General features: G+C 33.7%; 1 protein-coding gene across 1 annotated transcript in view; it reads right to left on the bottom strand.

Moving 5' to 3' along the window:
- The window catches only part of LRP1B (LDL receptor related protein 1B), a 1,854,983-nt gene that overhangs the window by 272,923 nt on the left and 1,569,262 nt on the right, over positions 1 to 12,798 (bottom strand). The window contains exons 48-52 of the mRNA XM_077767810.1: positions 9,782 to 9,895; positions 9,401 to 9,550; positions 6,387 to 6,509; positions 4,446 to 4,565; positions 84 to 212 (exon numbers count right to left, since the gene is read on the bottom strand). Coding sequence (XP_077623936.1) covers positions 84 to 212; positions 4,446 to 4,565; positions 6,387 to 6,509; positions 9,401 to 9,550; positions 9,782 to 9,895 — 636 coding nt within the window. The remainder of the gene's footprint in view (positions 1 to 83; positions 213 to 4,445; positions 4,566 to 6,386; positions 6,510 to 9,400; positions 9,551 to 9,781; positions 9,896 to 12,798) is intronic.

Below are 12,798 nucleotides of genomic sequence, written 5' to 3'. Positions count from 1 at the left end.
ATATGTGACGGCGAATCCTACAAAAGCAAGGGTCTGAGGATGCTGCGACAGCTTTCCTTCACACTGAGCCCTACGTGTCTTACCGCAGCCTGCTGTGGAGAGCTCATCACTTCCATTGGGACAGTCCCTTTCACCATCACAAAGCCAGTGCCGCGGCACACAGGCATGGGAGCCCTGGCAGCTGAACATGTCAACCGCACAGGTGGCCGTGCCTGAAACCCAAGGAAAGAATGTCATTAAGATCACTGCATGTCTGCAGGGAAAGGTCTAACGTTTATATTTCTCTTAGAAAGGAAACAGATGAATGTTGCTAACAAGGAAGAGATTGTAGTTATTTGGAATCATCAGATAGCATCCTTCTCCCAACAGATGTTTACACATTTTCATCCCAGAATGCATTCCTTCCTAATTGCAAGTGTTAGATTTCTTAAGGCTACATGGCAGAAAACAATAAAGATCTTTTCTGCTTGTAAAATGTAGCAAAGCATGTATGTCATAGAATTGTGAATAAACTTTGATAACATTTCTAAAAGACTGAACCTATAAGGATAATAATAATAGCAATAGTTATAACAATATAATGATAATAATGGCATTTTTATTGCTTAATATATGCTAGGCACTTAATATAGTAATTCATTTAATTCTTGCAATAATCCTAACCAGTAGATTATACTGGTCTTGTTTCGCTGAAAGAAAACTGAGGCTCAGAGAAGTTGAAAAGCTTGCAGGATATCACAAGTTGCACAGAGTCCCACAAGTTGAGCTGGGAGTCCAAAATCCTTCTGACTGCTAAGCACCTTCTCTTAGCCACTAATGCCATGACTGTTATTTCCCACCTTGTGTCGGCTGAAAAAGAATAAATGTATGCTTGCTCCTTTTGTTCATATATACTTAATAAATAGAGTCTACCTTTTCTCTGTTCTGTCAAGTCAATGTCCCTTTAGATGTATGATGTTTTTCAGATGTATACAGAAAAAAAATGCTTGCTGACTTTCACTACAAGTTCAAAGGGTGGTTTCTTTGCTTTTCCTCATGTGGGTATAGGGTAATCATATGAAACAGAACATGATTATTTCTCATGATGTTTTCCTGGCTCCTGGTTTTATTTATATAAGATGCTTGTTGAGTGAATGGGTTACATGACCCTCAAATCATGTTCTAATTTTTCTTTAACTTCATTTTCCTGGGAGCAAAAGCTGCCCATAGAAAGATGCTAAAACAATTGTTAGAACTATTTTTTTAAAAAAGCTTAATACTTCAGAAAGAAAATACTACTGAATAAAATGATGAGAGATGTTTGTTTCTAAACATTTAAAGCAGTGACCAACATGCTTTCATTATATAATCATTATCATCTCTCTTTTCAGCTGTAGAGTTGCTAGGAGCAGAAAATGGTTTTCAATGCAAGTTTTCTATATGGCAGGGCAGCAGGGTGCCCAAATAAAACCCCTTGAGGATTTTATCCATCATAAATATGACTGCCCTTGACATATACTTTAGCTTAGAGGACAGGATGGCAAGTGAATATAGCAAAGTCCTTCAGGTAATTCAGATTTGCTCATTTGACTGAGGATCAGTGCTAATAGAATGAGGTTTCACAGGATATCTATTCCTGGAAGAAATCATAAAAAATCTATTAAATAAATGTTGCTTTCACTTAAAATGAATTTACCTGCTAACTATTATGTCTTTAGTACCTTCTATAATAAAATTATCTTCCTCCGGAATTTATTTTTATACTATTCCTCATAATGATCTATCTTTTCCAGCTTGCTATTAGAATACAAAGTGTCACTTTCACTATTAAACTCTCAATTAGTGCTTTAATTTCCATAATATTTTTGTTATTTAGCTTGAGTTTGTTTTTAAGTGCATTCTCCCTAGTTAGGAAGTTTTAATACATGTAAAACTCCTGTCTATTTTCGTATTATCACCCAATTTATTCTCAAGGTAGGCATAATAGATATAACATCAATTTGGCTACTGAGAAATTTAATTCGGTATGACCTTGGAGAAGACTAGTGTCTGAGCTTCACTATTTGTAAAATGAGGGGTATGACTAGATAATTACTAAGACACCTCAAGCTATAAAATGGCATAAAGCTCTTTGCAGCTAATTTCCTGGCTCCCTTGATAGTATTCAATAGATTCTGTGTTAAGAGCATGCCAAAACATCAGAGTCAATTGGAAAGAAAATGGGCCAAAGAAAAACCTCATGGCTTCATTCCATTGTTACCCATGCCCATCTGGAGACACCCTGCCTTCCTCAGGAAAATGAATCCCAAGAAAGGAAGAAGACAAGCTGAAAGATTTCCCCCAGATTCATCTTGGGTACCTGCTCAGATATTATATTTGATTGGTAAGAGTTACTATACCGTTTAGGAAATCTTCAAGAAATCTTAATTCTGGTCCCAGCTCTGTTGTCACTGATTCCCCAAGTGACTTCAGGCAATTTACGAACTAAATGGGATCCTGAGATCCCAAGTCAGAACCACTATTGTGTTTATCAAGAAAAGTTGTGCTCACGGCTGATATTAGAATTTTTAAAGGTGTAGATTAAGAATCTAAATCTTTAACAAACTTCTAAAAAGAGTCTTTTGTGCACTTAAGGGTGAGAAGCACTGAGATAAACTATTCATAAAGTTTCTTTCAAATCCTAGTATATTAGGTTCAGTTCATTCAATGGTATGTGGTCTAAAGCCGTCTTTTTTATGTGTCACCAGCTTAGCAGTTAGCATATAAAATACAACCTGTAAGTAAATGAAATAGACAGGTGTTGACAATAGGTATACATGTGGTAAACATGTCCATTACCATTTTAATTATTTAAAAAAATATCAGGACATTGATAGATGTAGATGGGCAATAATACTCTGAAAAATACAGGAGAGACCAGAAGAAATAGAACATTTACATTGTATACATCAATCATGTTAGATGATCACAATAGTTACATAAGGGAGATCTTTTGTACCCTCTTCATACATAACAAAAATGCAGATGCAGGAAAATTCAACTCTGTATGATTACATAAACTTTATTTATAAGTTCTATTTTACTGTGTCCACTCAGAAAGAACAGAGGTATCAATTGAGTACTTTGGTGTAGGGTGAAACAAAGGGTCAAATGTAAGATGATTTTAGTGACTGGAAACATGTTCAACCCATTGTAAGTAGGTATTTCTTTTGTTAAAATTAAAAGAGAAAAAAAAAGATTCAATAGCAAAGAGAAACAAAGTACTTAAAAGCTACTGGGAGACATCTAATTGATTACTGATTCTCTTTCCTTTCAGAGTTTTTTTGATAGTGACCCTTATATATTTATCTGCTGCATAACTAAGTTGTTTCAGTTATTGAAATAAAAAGTAGATTTGTGGTGGCTTAAATACAAGAAAATAAATTGCCCGCTTTCAGAGGACATCTCCAATTTTATGTTATTTACAGAGAACTTCAGTTGAGCTTGAATAGTACAAAATCTTATCACCCTGTTTCAATAGAAGTGACCTAAAAGGCAGGCCACAACTACTGAAATTTAAAAATGGTGTTAAGTGTACTTAACTCTGTACATGCACCTTATTCTAGGACTCAGGTCCTTTTCTCTCTAAAATAAGGATGATAATAGCTCTGAAACAGGGCTAGTATAATGAGTAAAGATTTTATGCCTACAAATGCAAACACACATATAGAAACAGATCAGAAAGATAAATAAACACATAGACAAATAAATAAATGGAAGAATGCTTGGCCATTTGCAATAAATTTATGCAAACTGGATCACTTCCTTCTTTTGTCCCTTAAAAAATTAAGCTAATAATCCCATCTAAGTTATTTGTTAAATGTTTGTGATTCTTTAAAAGCAATTACACTGGCTCTGTAGTGGATACATAGTAGGACGTTCTACCTCTAATCCTAGAAAGCTGTTTATTGCAGTACATTTTAAAATTATATAAATAGCACCCTTCTTTACTTTCCATTTAAAGCAATCCGATAATAACAATCACTATAATCCATATACACAAACATAAATAGTGTGAGTGATTGTGGCAGTATAAATCAGTATATTTTTAGAGGTCAATGTAGCAATACCTATCATGAGCCATGAATGATGTTTGATTACTGGATCCAAGTAATCCCAGTCATTAAGATCGATCTATTCCAAAGAAGTAATTGAAGAGTTAAAAAAAAAAAATAAAATTTACAAATGCGTTTATTGTGTGAATATTCAGAAAAATCTTAAAAATTGAATAACCGTGTATATAAAAACAGTAAAATGACAGTTTGTCATTAAAATAATAAAACTAGCGACATGGAAATGTATATGTAAGTGTAATATTAAATTTAACAGAGTAGAAACAGAGTTTCATGTTTTGCATGCCCTAAAATGATAGTGCATATTTATCATATGCTTAAGAATTGAATGAGAACACAAAAGAAACAACTCACCGCAAATGCTATCACTTTCATCTAATCCATTGCCGCAATCATCCTCTCCATCACAGATCCAGTGTTTCGATATACATTTTTGTGCAGAACAAGCAAACTGGTTCCAAGAACAAGAAGAATCTAGAAAACAAACAAAAATGTTTGCTTTATATGCAAAAGAAAAAAAAATCATGTGAGACCATCTTAAGACAGATCTGACAGTGAGAAAGTCCTTCCTTCAGACTTTGCTAAAATCAATTGTCCTATAATAAAACAAGCCAAAAAAAAAAAACCACACAAAAAACAAAACAAAAAATAAATAAATAAAACAAGCCAAATTCGTCTTCTCTACTATAGCTCTATAAAATTTTGACAACAGCCTGAATATTCCCTCTGAGTGTTCAGATTATGCAACGTTTTTCCTCCCACAGAATTCTCACAGAATTATGCTGGCCACTCTCCTCTAAGTACATTCCAAGGTGTCATTAAGAAAAAAATCAACATCTGGTGCATAGATATATAACAAATATTCCAAGTGTGGTCTAGTCATCTGTTCTAATTTTTAATTGATTTTGGAACAAATAGAGAAAATAAATGCATCCAAAGCAAGATTACAATATGCTATATTCACCAGCATATGTATTTGTTTATAATGATGAGGTGACTATGGGAGTTTTAGCTCAATGGCAAGTCACCAGTTTCATACCCATAACATACTAAACACTTAGCTGTTTTTACTTCTCTCTCTTGGGGACACTCAAGGCTAACTAATAATATCCAAATTCATTGGCATGGTGGGTTGTATTTTATTACCAAATTATGCATTTATTACAGTGTACTCCAAAGTCAGGTGTGTGATTTTTCTCCGTCACTGTCAGCTTATCACTCCACTTAGCCTATTCATTACCAGGCAACATCCAAAATAAAGTCCTTCCAAATTCAAGTGTTCCAAGTGTAAATTATAATAAAAATAAACATTTTGATTTTGATCCTATAAACTATTTAAAAACCTTGCATCTTTATTTAAAATATTCATTTAGATGACCGGTGGAAAAAAGAAGTTTAGAAAAACTGAAGTCTGGAAAAAATGAAATTAAAGAAAATACAACCACATAATGGCTTCCTGTCCAGAAACTATGAATCTACATAAACTATTTGTAAAGTTCTCTGTTAATCCTGTTCAGAATCTGGCTCTAATGTAAAGATATATAGCATCTTAATCAAACAAAATGCACCTTCATATTTCATGATGACATTTACTTTTAGAGGAGTCTGACATTTCATAGAAGATCCATTTTTAATCTTTTCCTTTACTTTGTCTATTCACCACAGTGTATGTTATTTGTGTTAAATGAAAATAGTGAATATATGCTTTGTTTCCCTGTAGGAAATTTCTTTGGCTGAGAAATTACAAACTCCATAAATTCTATGAAATAAATTTTAAAAATGCTGTCTTGCCTTGCCAAGTAAAATGAAATGTACACTCAGAGAAATTAGTAGGTAGATGCTGAGAGATGAGCATTTGAGGAAATACAAGCTTAAGTATACTATTTTAAAAATACATGTAATTTATAGAAACATTTAGAATAATAATAGTCAATAGTCAATAATAGGTAGGCAGTGTATAATGAGTAGTGTGAACTAAATCTTTATTTTTTTATAGCAGAAAATAAATATATTAGCATTTCTAGTTAATAAGTAAGAAAATAAAGGTATATCATTTAGATTGATAAAGATAACCATTAAAGTTAAAAGAAAAAACTGGGACAGGAGATTGTTATTCTTTATTATAAGTTCTTCTGTTCTACTTTAATTTTTATCATTTTGTATTATTTAATAAAAATGAAAATTATGAAAATCAGTTAGCAAAATTTTATATATAATCCTTGTGTAAGAAAGAGAACCTCAGCATGTAGGCATGTAAGGAGTAATATACATACAGAATAAGATAGAATGTCTCACCACAGTGGAATTCATCAATCCCATCCTCACAATCTTTCTGACCATCACATATCCAGGTATTCAAAATACATCTTCCACTAGGACAACCAAAATAATTTTCTTCACATTTGTGTTTGTTTTGAACTGTGATAAAATACAGAATGTAATGTTAAATAATTTCAATTAATATTAACTTCCAAAATATAGGTAGATAATAAAACAGTAATAGTTCTTAAACTGGAAGAGATAAATAATAAGAAAATTTAAATTAAAAAAATGCTGAGGTGGTCTCTTCAAGAATGTCAAGGTCAGGGGTGCCTGGCTGGCCCAGTTGGTAGAGCATGTGATTCTTAATTCAGGATCATGAGGTCAAGCCCCACATTGGGTATGGACCCTGCTTAAAATAAAATTTTATATATATATTAGGGGTGCCTGGGTGGCTCAGTTGGTTAAGCATCCAACTTCAGCTCCAGTCATGATCTCATAGTTCATGAGTTTGAGCCCAGCGTTGGGTTCTGTGCTGATAGTTCAGAGCCTGGAGCATGCTTTGGATTCTGTCTCTGTCTTGATCTGCCCCTCCTTGCTCGCACTCTATCTCTCTATCAAAAATAAACATTGTTTTTTTTTTAAATTTCTATATATTAAACACACATATACATATACATATTAAAAGGAACATCAAAGTCATGAAAACCAAGGGAAAACTAAAACAAAAACAAAACAGAAAGTGGCACAGATCAGGAGACTAGGAAGATATGATAATCAAACCTGATCATCCTGGATCAGAAAAAAGATAATGGAAACACTTGTTAAATCCAAATAATCATTAGTCAAAATAAAATAATAAAATAAAATAATAAAATAAAACAAAAGTGATATAATTATTAAGTGAATAGGACTAAGGCTAAAGAATAATTTTTGGTGGAAAATATCTGTAATTTTATATTCATAAAAATAAATAACCTTACAAAAACATTAGATCTTTACTGAGAAAGTGTGGGCAGGGTGTTCCTACTGTCCTGTATTCAGAGTATGTTTTGACAAGGTTTACATAAGCATTCTCTACTTTAAAAAGAAAAACCATTTACAATGTAATCTCTAAAAATTTTATATCTTACAGAAATATCATGAGAATAGTAAGTATCTGCATGCAAAGTTACTTTGTAAATTACGTATCTTTTTTTTAGATTGTGGAGTATTGTTATTATTATAACTTCTAAGAGAACATATAAAATAATAAATTTTTCTCTGCTGAATGTCATTGGTCTCCTTGCACCTTCAGGTTTACATAGTTTTAGACTGACTGGCCCATGGCCAATTTGGAAGCAAACCTTAGAATATACATCATAATATAATCCATTCACACTGCAATAATGACACAATAATCCATTATGAACTGCATTAAGATACCAATTCCATTTTATTTTTCAAATGTCATTTTTTTCACAAATGTATTTTGTGGGTTTAACTGAAGATGAAAATAAAATTTTTGATGGAATTCACCACTAGACTGAAAGAAAAATCATGAGTGTGATTTATGTCTTACTCTTTCTTAGGATACTGCCTACATATCATGTAAAGTATTTAGATTGACCCATTTCTGGCTTCCTGTCTGTCCATCTACCTGTCTCATCAGTCTACATGAGCTCCCCTCTCCTTCCTGCCCACTATAATCAAAACTCTTTGTTAATGTTAAAAGTTAACTTTAAAAATAATTTGTTAATATTAGAAATATATAAGACCACAAAGCTTTTATGTATATATGTAAGTTTAATGAGTACCTATTACTTGCTGCCTTCAAGTTAATTTAAAAAAATAATTACAGCCATAATGAGGTAAATAATTTTTGTAGAAATAACACTGGAATATGAATCTAGACACCCAGGCCCCATGAGTCTAAATCGGTGTTACTATATTTCTTTTAGAATGTTTTATGTGATTAAAAATAAAATGTGGAAGAGTTGCGGTGAGCCACAGGCATGAGTGCATATAAAAGTTCTTCATAGAAGTAGAAAAGTTCTCCAGTTCCTCCTAGGAAGCAACTAGCCTTTCAAACACAGAAGGAACAAAAATGACATCAAGAATGTTACACATTGTTGAGTAGGAAAACAGAAACAAAAGGAATCTGCTAAAGTCAAATTAAGTGATAGACTATGAAATTAAGAATATTGTTCAACACCTTGGGGCATGTGTGTGTGTACACTGCTGTATAGAATACCCATGCATATAATTTCTTAAAATATTTTTAAAAACTTACATGTCAACTAAGCATGGAAAAAGTGAGTGTAGCTACAGGAGAAGGAGAAGGAAATACTGTGTGAGGACTGTATAGGGAACTACTGCAAGAGTCTCCTATAAAGCATATCTACTTCCAGTTACAGTAATTTAACACCTTTATTTCCTGTATTTTTAAAATTTGTTTTCCCAAATACTTAGAAATGAACAGGACCATGACTTATTAACAGAAAGCATTCTGTTAAGAATGCAGATGACACTTTCAGAGCTTATGTTTGTAAAGATGGTTAGAAAGTCAGATATAAATATACCTTTATGACCGTGAACCAGTGAAAATAAGTGTTATCCATGCTACTATGTCAAAAGATTGTGTAAAATTCATCAAACAGCCTAACATGACACTACAAACTATGACAATGAATAAAGACGGCGGTGAGAGACATTGTCTCTCTCTCTTTAGTTCATGAATACTTTTTTTTTCTCAGTGTGTAATACTTCTGTGGAAACTTTAGAGATCACACATTTTAACACTTAATCACCAATTTTAAGAGGATGAATGATGAATTGAACATCTAAAGGAAATAGATCCAAATACAGAACAGATTTCTTAAGCATCATTTCATAATTCATTATAAAAGCTCAAGAGGCATGTTTGGAACAGGATGATTCCTTGTAACTTCATCTACATTATTTAAATTTTAATCCTAATCATTGGACATCAAGAATAAAATTTCATAAATTTATTTTATGCAGTGAGCCTCTAAATCTCAAGGCAAAGACTTTTTCCTCTCTAGAATTACCTGGGCATTTTAATTCATCTGAGTAGTCCCCACAGTCGTTAGATCCATCGCATATCCAACTTGGCAGGACACACAGTGAGGTAGAATTACATCTGATAAACCCTGTTGTTTTCACTCCAAGTTTGTAGAAATGTGTACAATCTGTATTATCTATAAGGAGGTAAACAGAAAAATGAAAAACACCTCGTCTGTAAAGATTATGAGCCTTCTATGTTAAGAAAAGTTAACCTCGTTTGAAGGAAAAAAAAATGCAATTATCCTACACAACAGGGGTTAATGGCACATTAAATCTGGACAAGGTTCAGTGAAACATGGGGCAGTGTTCGATGGAATGCCAAAGTATCCAGGGAGGAACAAACAAAAGGTAGTGGGATATCTTACTGCAGTTCTTTTCATCTGAAGCATCTGCACAATCTATGTTCTGGTTGCATCGTGCTGATCTTGGAATGCATGTCCCATCTGCACAACGAAACTCAACAGAGGCACAGGTTGAAACTGGAAAATCAGGTAAATAAAGAAACGGATAGATGAGATGAAAGTAACTTCTTGCTCTAACATTCTGAGTACAGATGGTCTCTGACTTACCATGGTTCAAAATGAGTTTTTGACTTTGTGATTGTATGAAAGCCATATGCTTTCAGTGGAACCTATACTTCACATAATGGAGTTTTGATCTTTTCTGGAGCTAGAGATACACAATAAGATTCTCTCTCTCTCTCTCTCTCTCTCTCTCTCTCGATGCTGGGCAGCAGCAGGGAGCCCCAGCTCCCAGTGAGACACGGGATTGCAAGGGCGAACAACCAAGAGACTTACAACCCAGATAACATTCTGTACCCAGACATGATTCTGGTTTTCAATTTCAGGAGGGTAGTCATTAAATTATATAAGATACACAATACTTTATTATAAAACTAGCTTTTTGTTGGGTGATTTTTCCAACTAGAGACGAATGTAAGTGTTCTGAGCATGTTTAAGGTAGGCTGGGCTAAATTATGACATTTGATAGTGTAGGTATAGTAAATGGATTTTGACTTATTTTCAAATTCTGATGGTGTATCAAGACATAACTGCTTTATAAGTCGAAGAAGATCTGTATTTCAACAAATTTACATAATTTTGTTTGGTTCTACTTTTTTTTTTTTTTTTTTTTTTTTTAACACTGGGAAGTTAAACTCGACCCATGGCTCCCACCCTTGCAAGCTTGGGTTAGAAGTCTCATACATCTTCCCTGTAGCACACTAGTTCCTTCTGTTGTGGCACTTACAATACGTCATTGTGATTGCCCGTTTATGTATCTGCTCCCCCACTACATTGTAAGCTCCATGAAAGCAAGGACTGTGCCTTGTTCCCATGATAATAGAAGTCTAGCCTTAAGCCAACATACCAAAAAAATTGCATGCTGCTGAAAAATTCTTTCTCCTTCCAACTTCAAAAGTACAAGGTTATAACACGAAGCAAATGTCTAATTGAGTGAATACAGGGAATTCCCAATCTGGTTGCAAAGAAGTAGAAATCTGCTTTGATAAAAAGAGCCAGATTGCCAGCTCAGAGACACTGAGATAGAGAAACCACTGAGCATTTGCTTTATTACTCACAGGAAATAGCTCAGCAATGCTAGAAAGTCATCTCTGCCATGTTATTCTCCTTTACATGGCCATATCACTAATATTTGCTATAAGAAATATGAAAGCCTCGTGCCAAGAAACATAAATGTGGTATGACTTGTCTCTATTGTTAGTAAGTATGACTTTCCAATTCCCTGCTATGCTTAGATGAAAATCAGTTTCAATATGCTGCTGTCATTATCTACACCTTATACAGAATAGCTTATGCTTAATCATATATTCCTTTCTACTTTGCTCACACATTCATTACCATATAATGGTTTCTCGCAATATGCTGTGAACAGGTGCATGACATGCTATGTACATTAGATTAACTTGGGTGAGAATTTTACTCCAAATTTGAATTTCCACAGGTTGCTTATGTAAATGTACAACCTGAAGGGCTTTTTGATTATGCCACTTTTACTAGTGTTGATATTTTAAAGAGACTATTTAATTATAAATAGAAATTATATCAATTGTAAATGGTTAAAATGGTATCTTAAAATATGCAAATTTTACTCAAGGGTGTATATGTCATTTGTATTTCATAATGCACTGTTCTTATTATATTTAATTGTACCTTGCAACTGTATCCTTATTTGTGCTTAAATGATGATTAGAATAAATGGTTTATTTACAATTTGCAATTATAATTGCCTCAGTGTTTTCTTCATTAAAAATAACATCTTATCATATGAAACAGATAATGCTATTATGAATAGAAATAAATACACTGTTCCAAACAGGGGGGAAAAAAAGATATTCTTCTTTTATGTCTACAAAAGCAAAATCTCTTCCATATTCCCTTCTATTACATTTTACATTCAGTACTTTTTCAATAGAACCAGTAAATGGAATATATAACATAGAAAGCAATATGATAAGCATTTACATTTTGTTTCTTACTTTGCTATCGATCAGAATCTCCTATTAAGAAGTTATGTTCCAAAAGATACTGTATAGTCCCTCTGTTTAGAAGACAGGATTCATTTCTCTGTGAAACAACATTCTAGACACTGGTAATATTCCTAGACAAGTCTACATAGATTATATTTTAATACCCCTGAGTTTCTATCTTATGCTAACAGAGTTTAAGAAGGCCAGAAGGAGCCCAACGGTGGCAATCACAACTCATTGCACCACCTCCATCTCTCCCCAAACTTCCATAGAGAATCCTTTGTGTCTGTGGCAGGGAGCCCATTTGAGTGGGGATTCATGGAAGACAGAGTGAAGAGGCAAATTATGACTCCATGAACATGAGGGTGGCATCTCACACAGTTAAGAGGACTTGAGATCCCGCAATGTCACTGTAATGGAGTTTTAAAAATCATTGTGTTGGGGCTCTCAGGTGGAAGTGTGTGTAAAGAATGCCTTGTAAGAAGAGTAGAAATGTGGAGCAAGTGGAACCCAGTTTTAGATGGTATTCTGTGGAGAAGAAGAAAGAAAGGAGTGGAAGTCTGACTAGATGAAAACAAACTATAACTCTGAAGTTGAAAAGAGGCTTTAGGAGACAATATTTAAAAGAAACACATGGGCAAAAGGATGAGGTAGGGGGTCAGGAGAACTGGGTAGAGTGTAGAATATTTGTAGGATGTACGTTTTCTTTCATTTTCCAATAGAAAATATGTCGAATGAATCTTGGTGAGGCAGACTAGACAAGCCTATTAGAGTAGTTGCAATGTGCCAATAGGAAGACTGTTCCTTTACTTCAAATCTTCTCTCCGCAGAGTCTATAAGTTGGTGTAGAGTATGGGAACCATCAGAGGGTTAACTAGGGTGCTTAAGTCACAC

Source organism: Crocuta crocuta, unplaced genomic scaffold (genome assembly GCF_008692635.1).
Source record: "Crocuta crocuta isolate KB4526 unplaced genomic scaffold, BGI_CrCroc_1.0 scaffold154, whole genome shotgun sequence".
NCBI lineage: Eukaryota > Metazoa > Chordata > Mammalia > Carnivora > Hyaenidae > Crocuta > Crocuta crocuta.
Note: the sequence above shows the minus strand (reverse complement) of the source record. Positions and strands in the feature narration are given on the sequence as shown.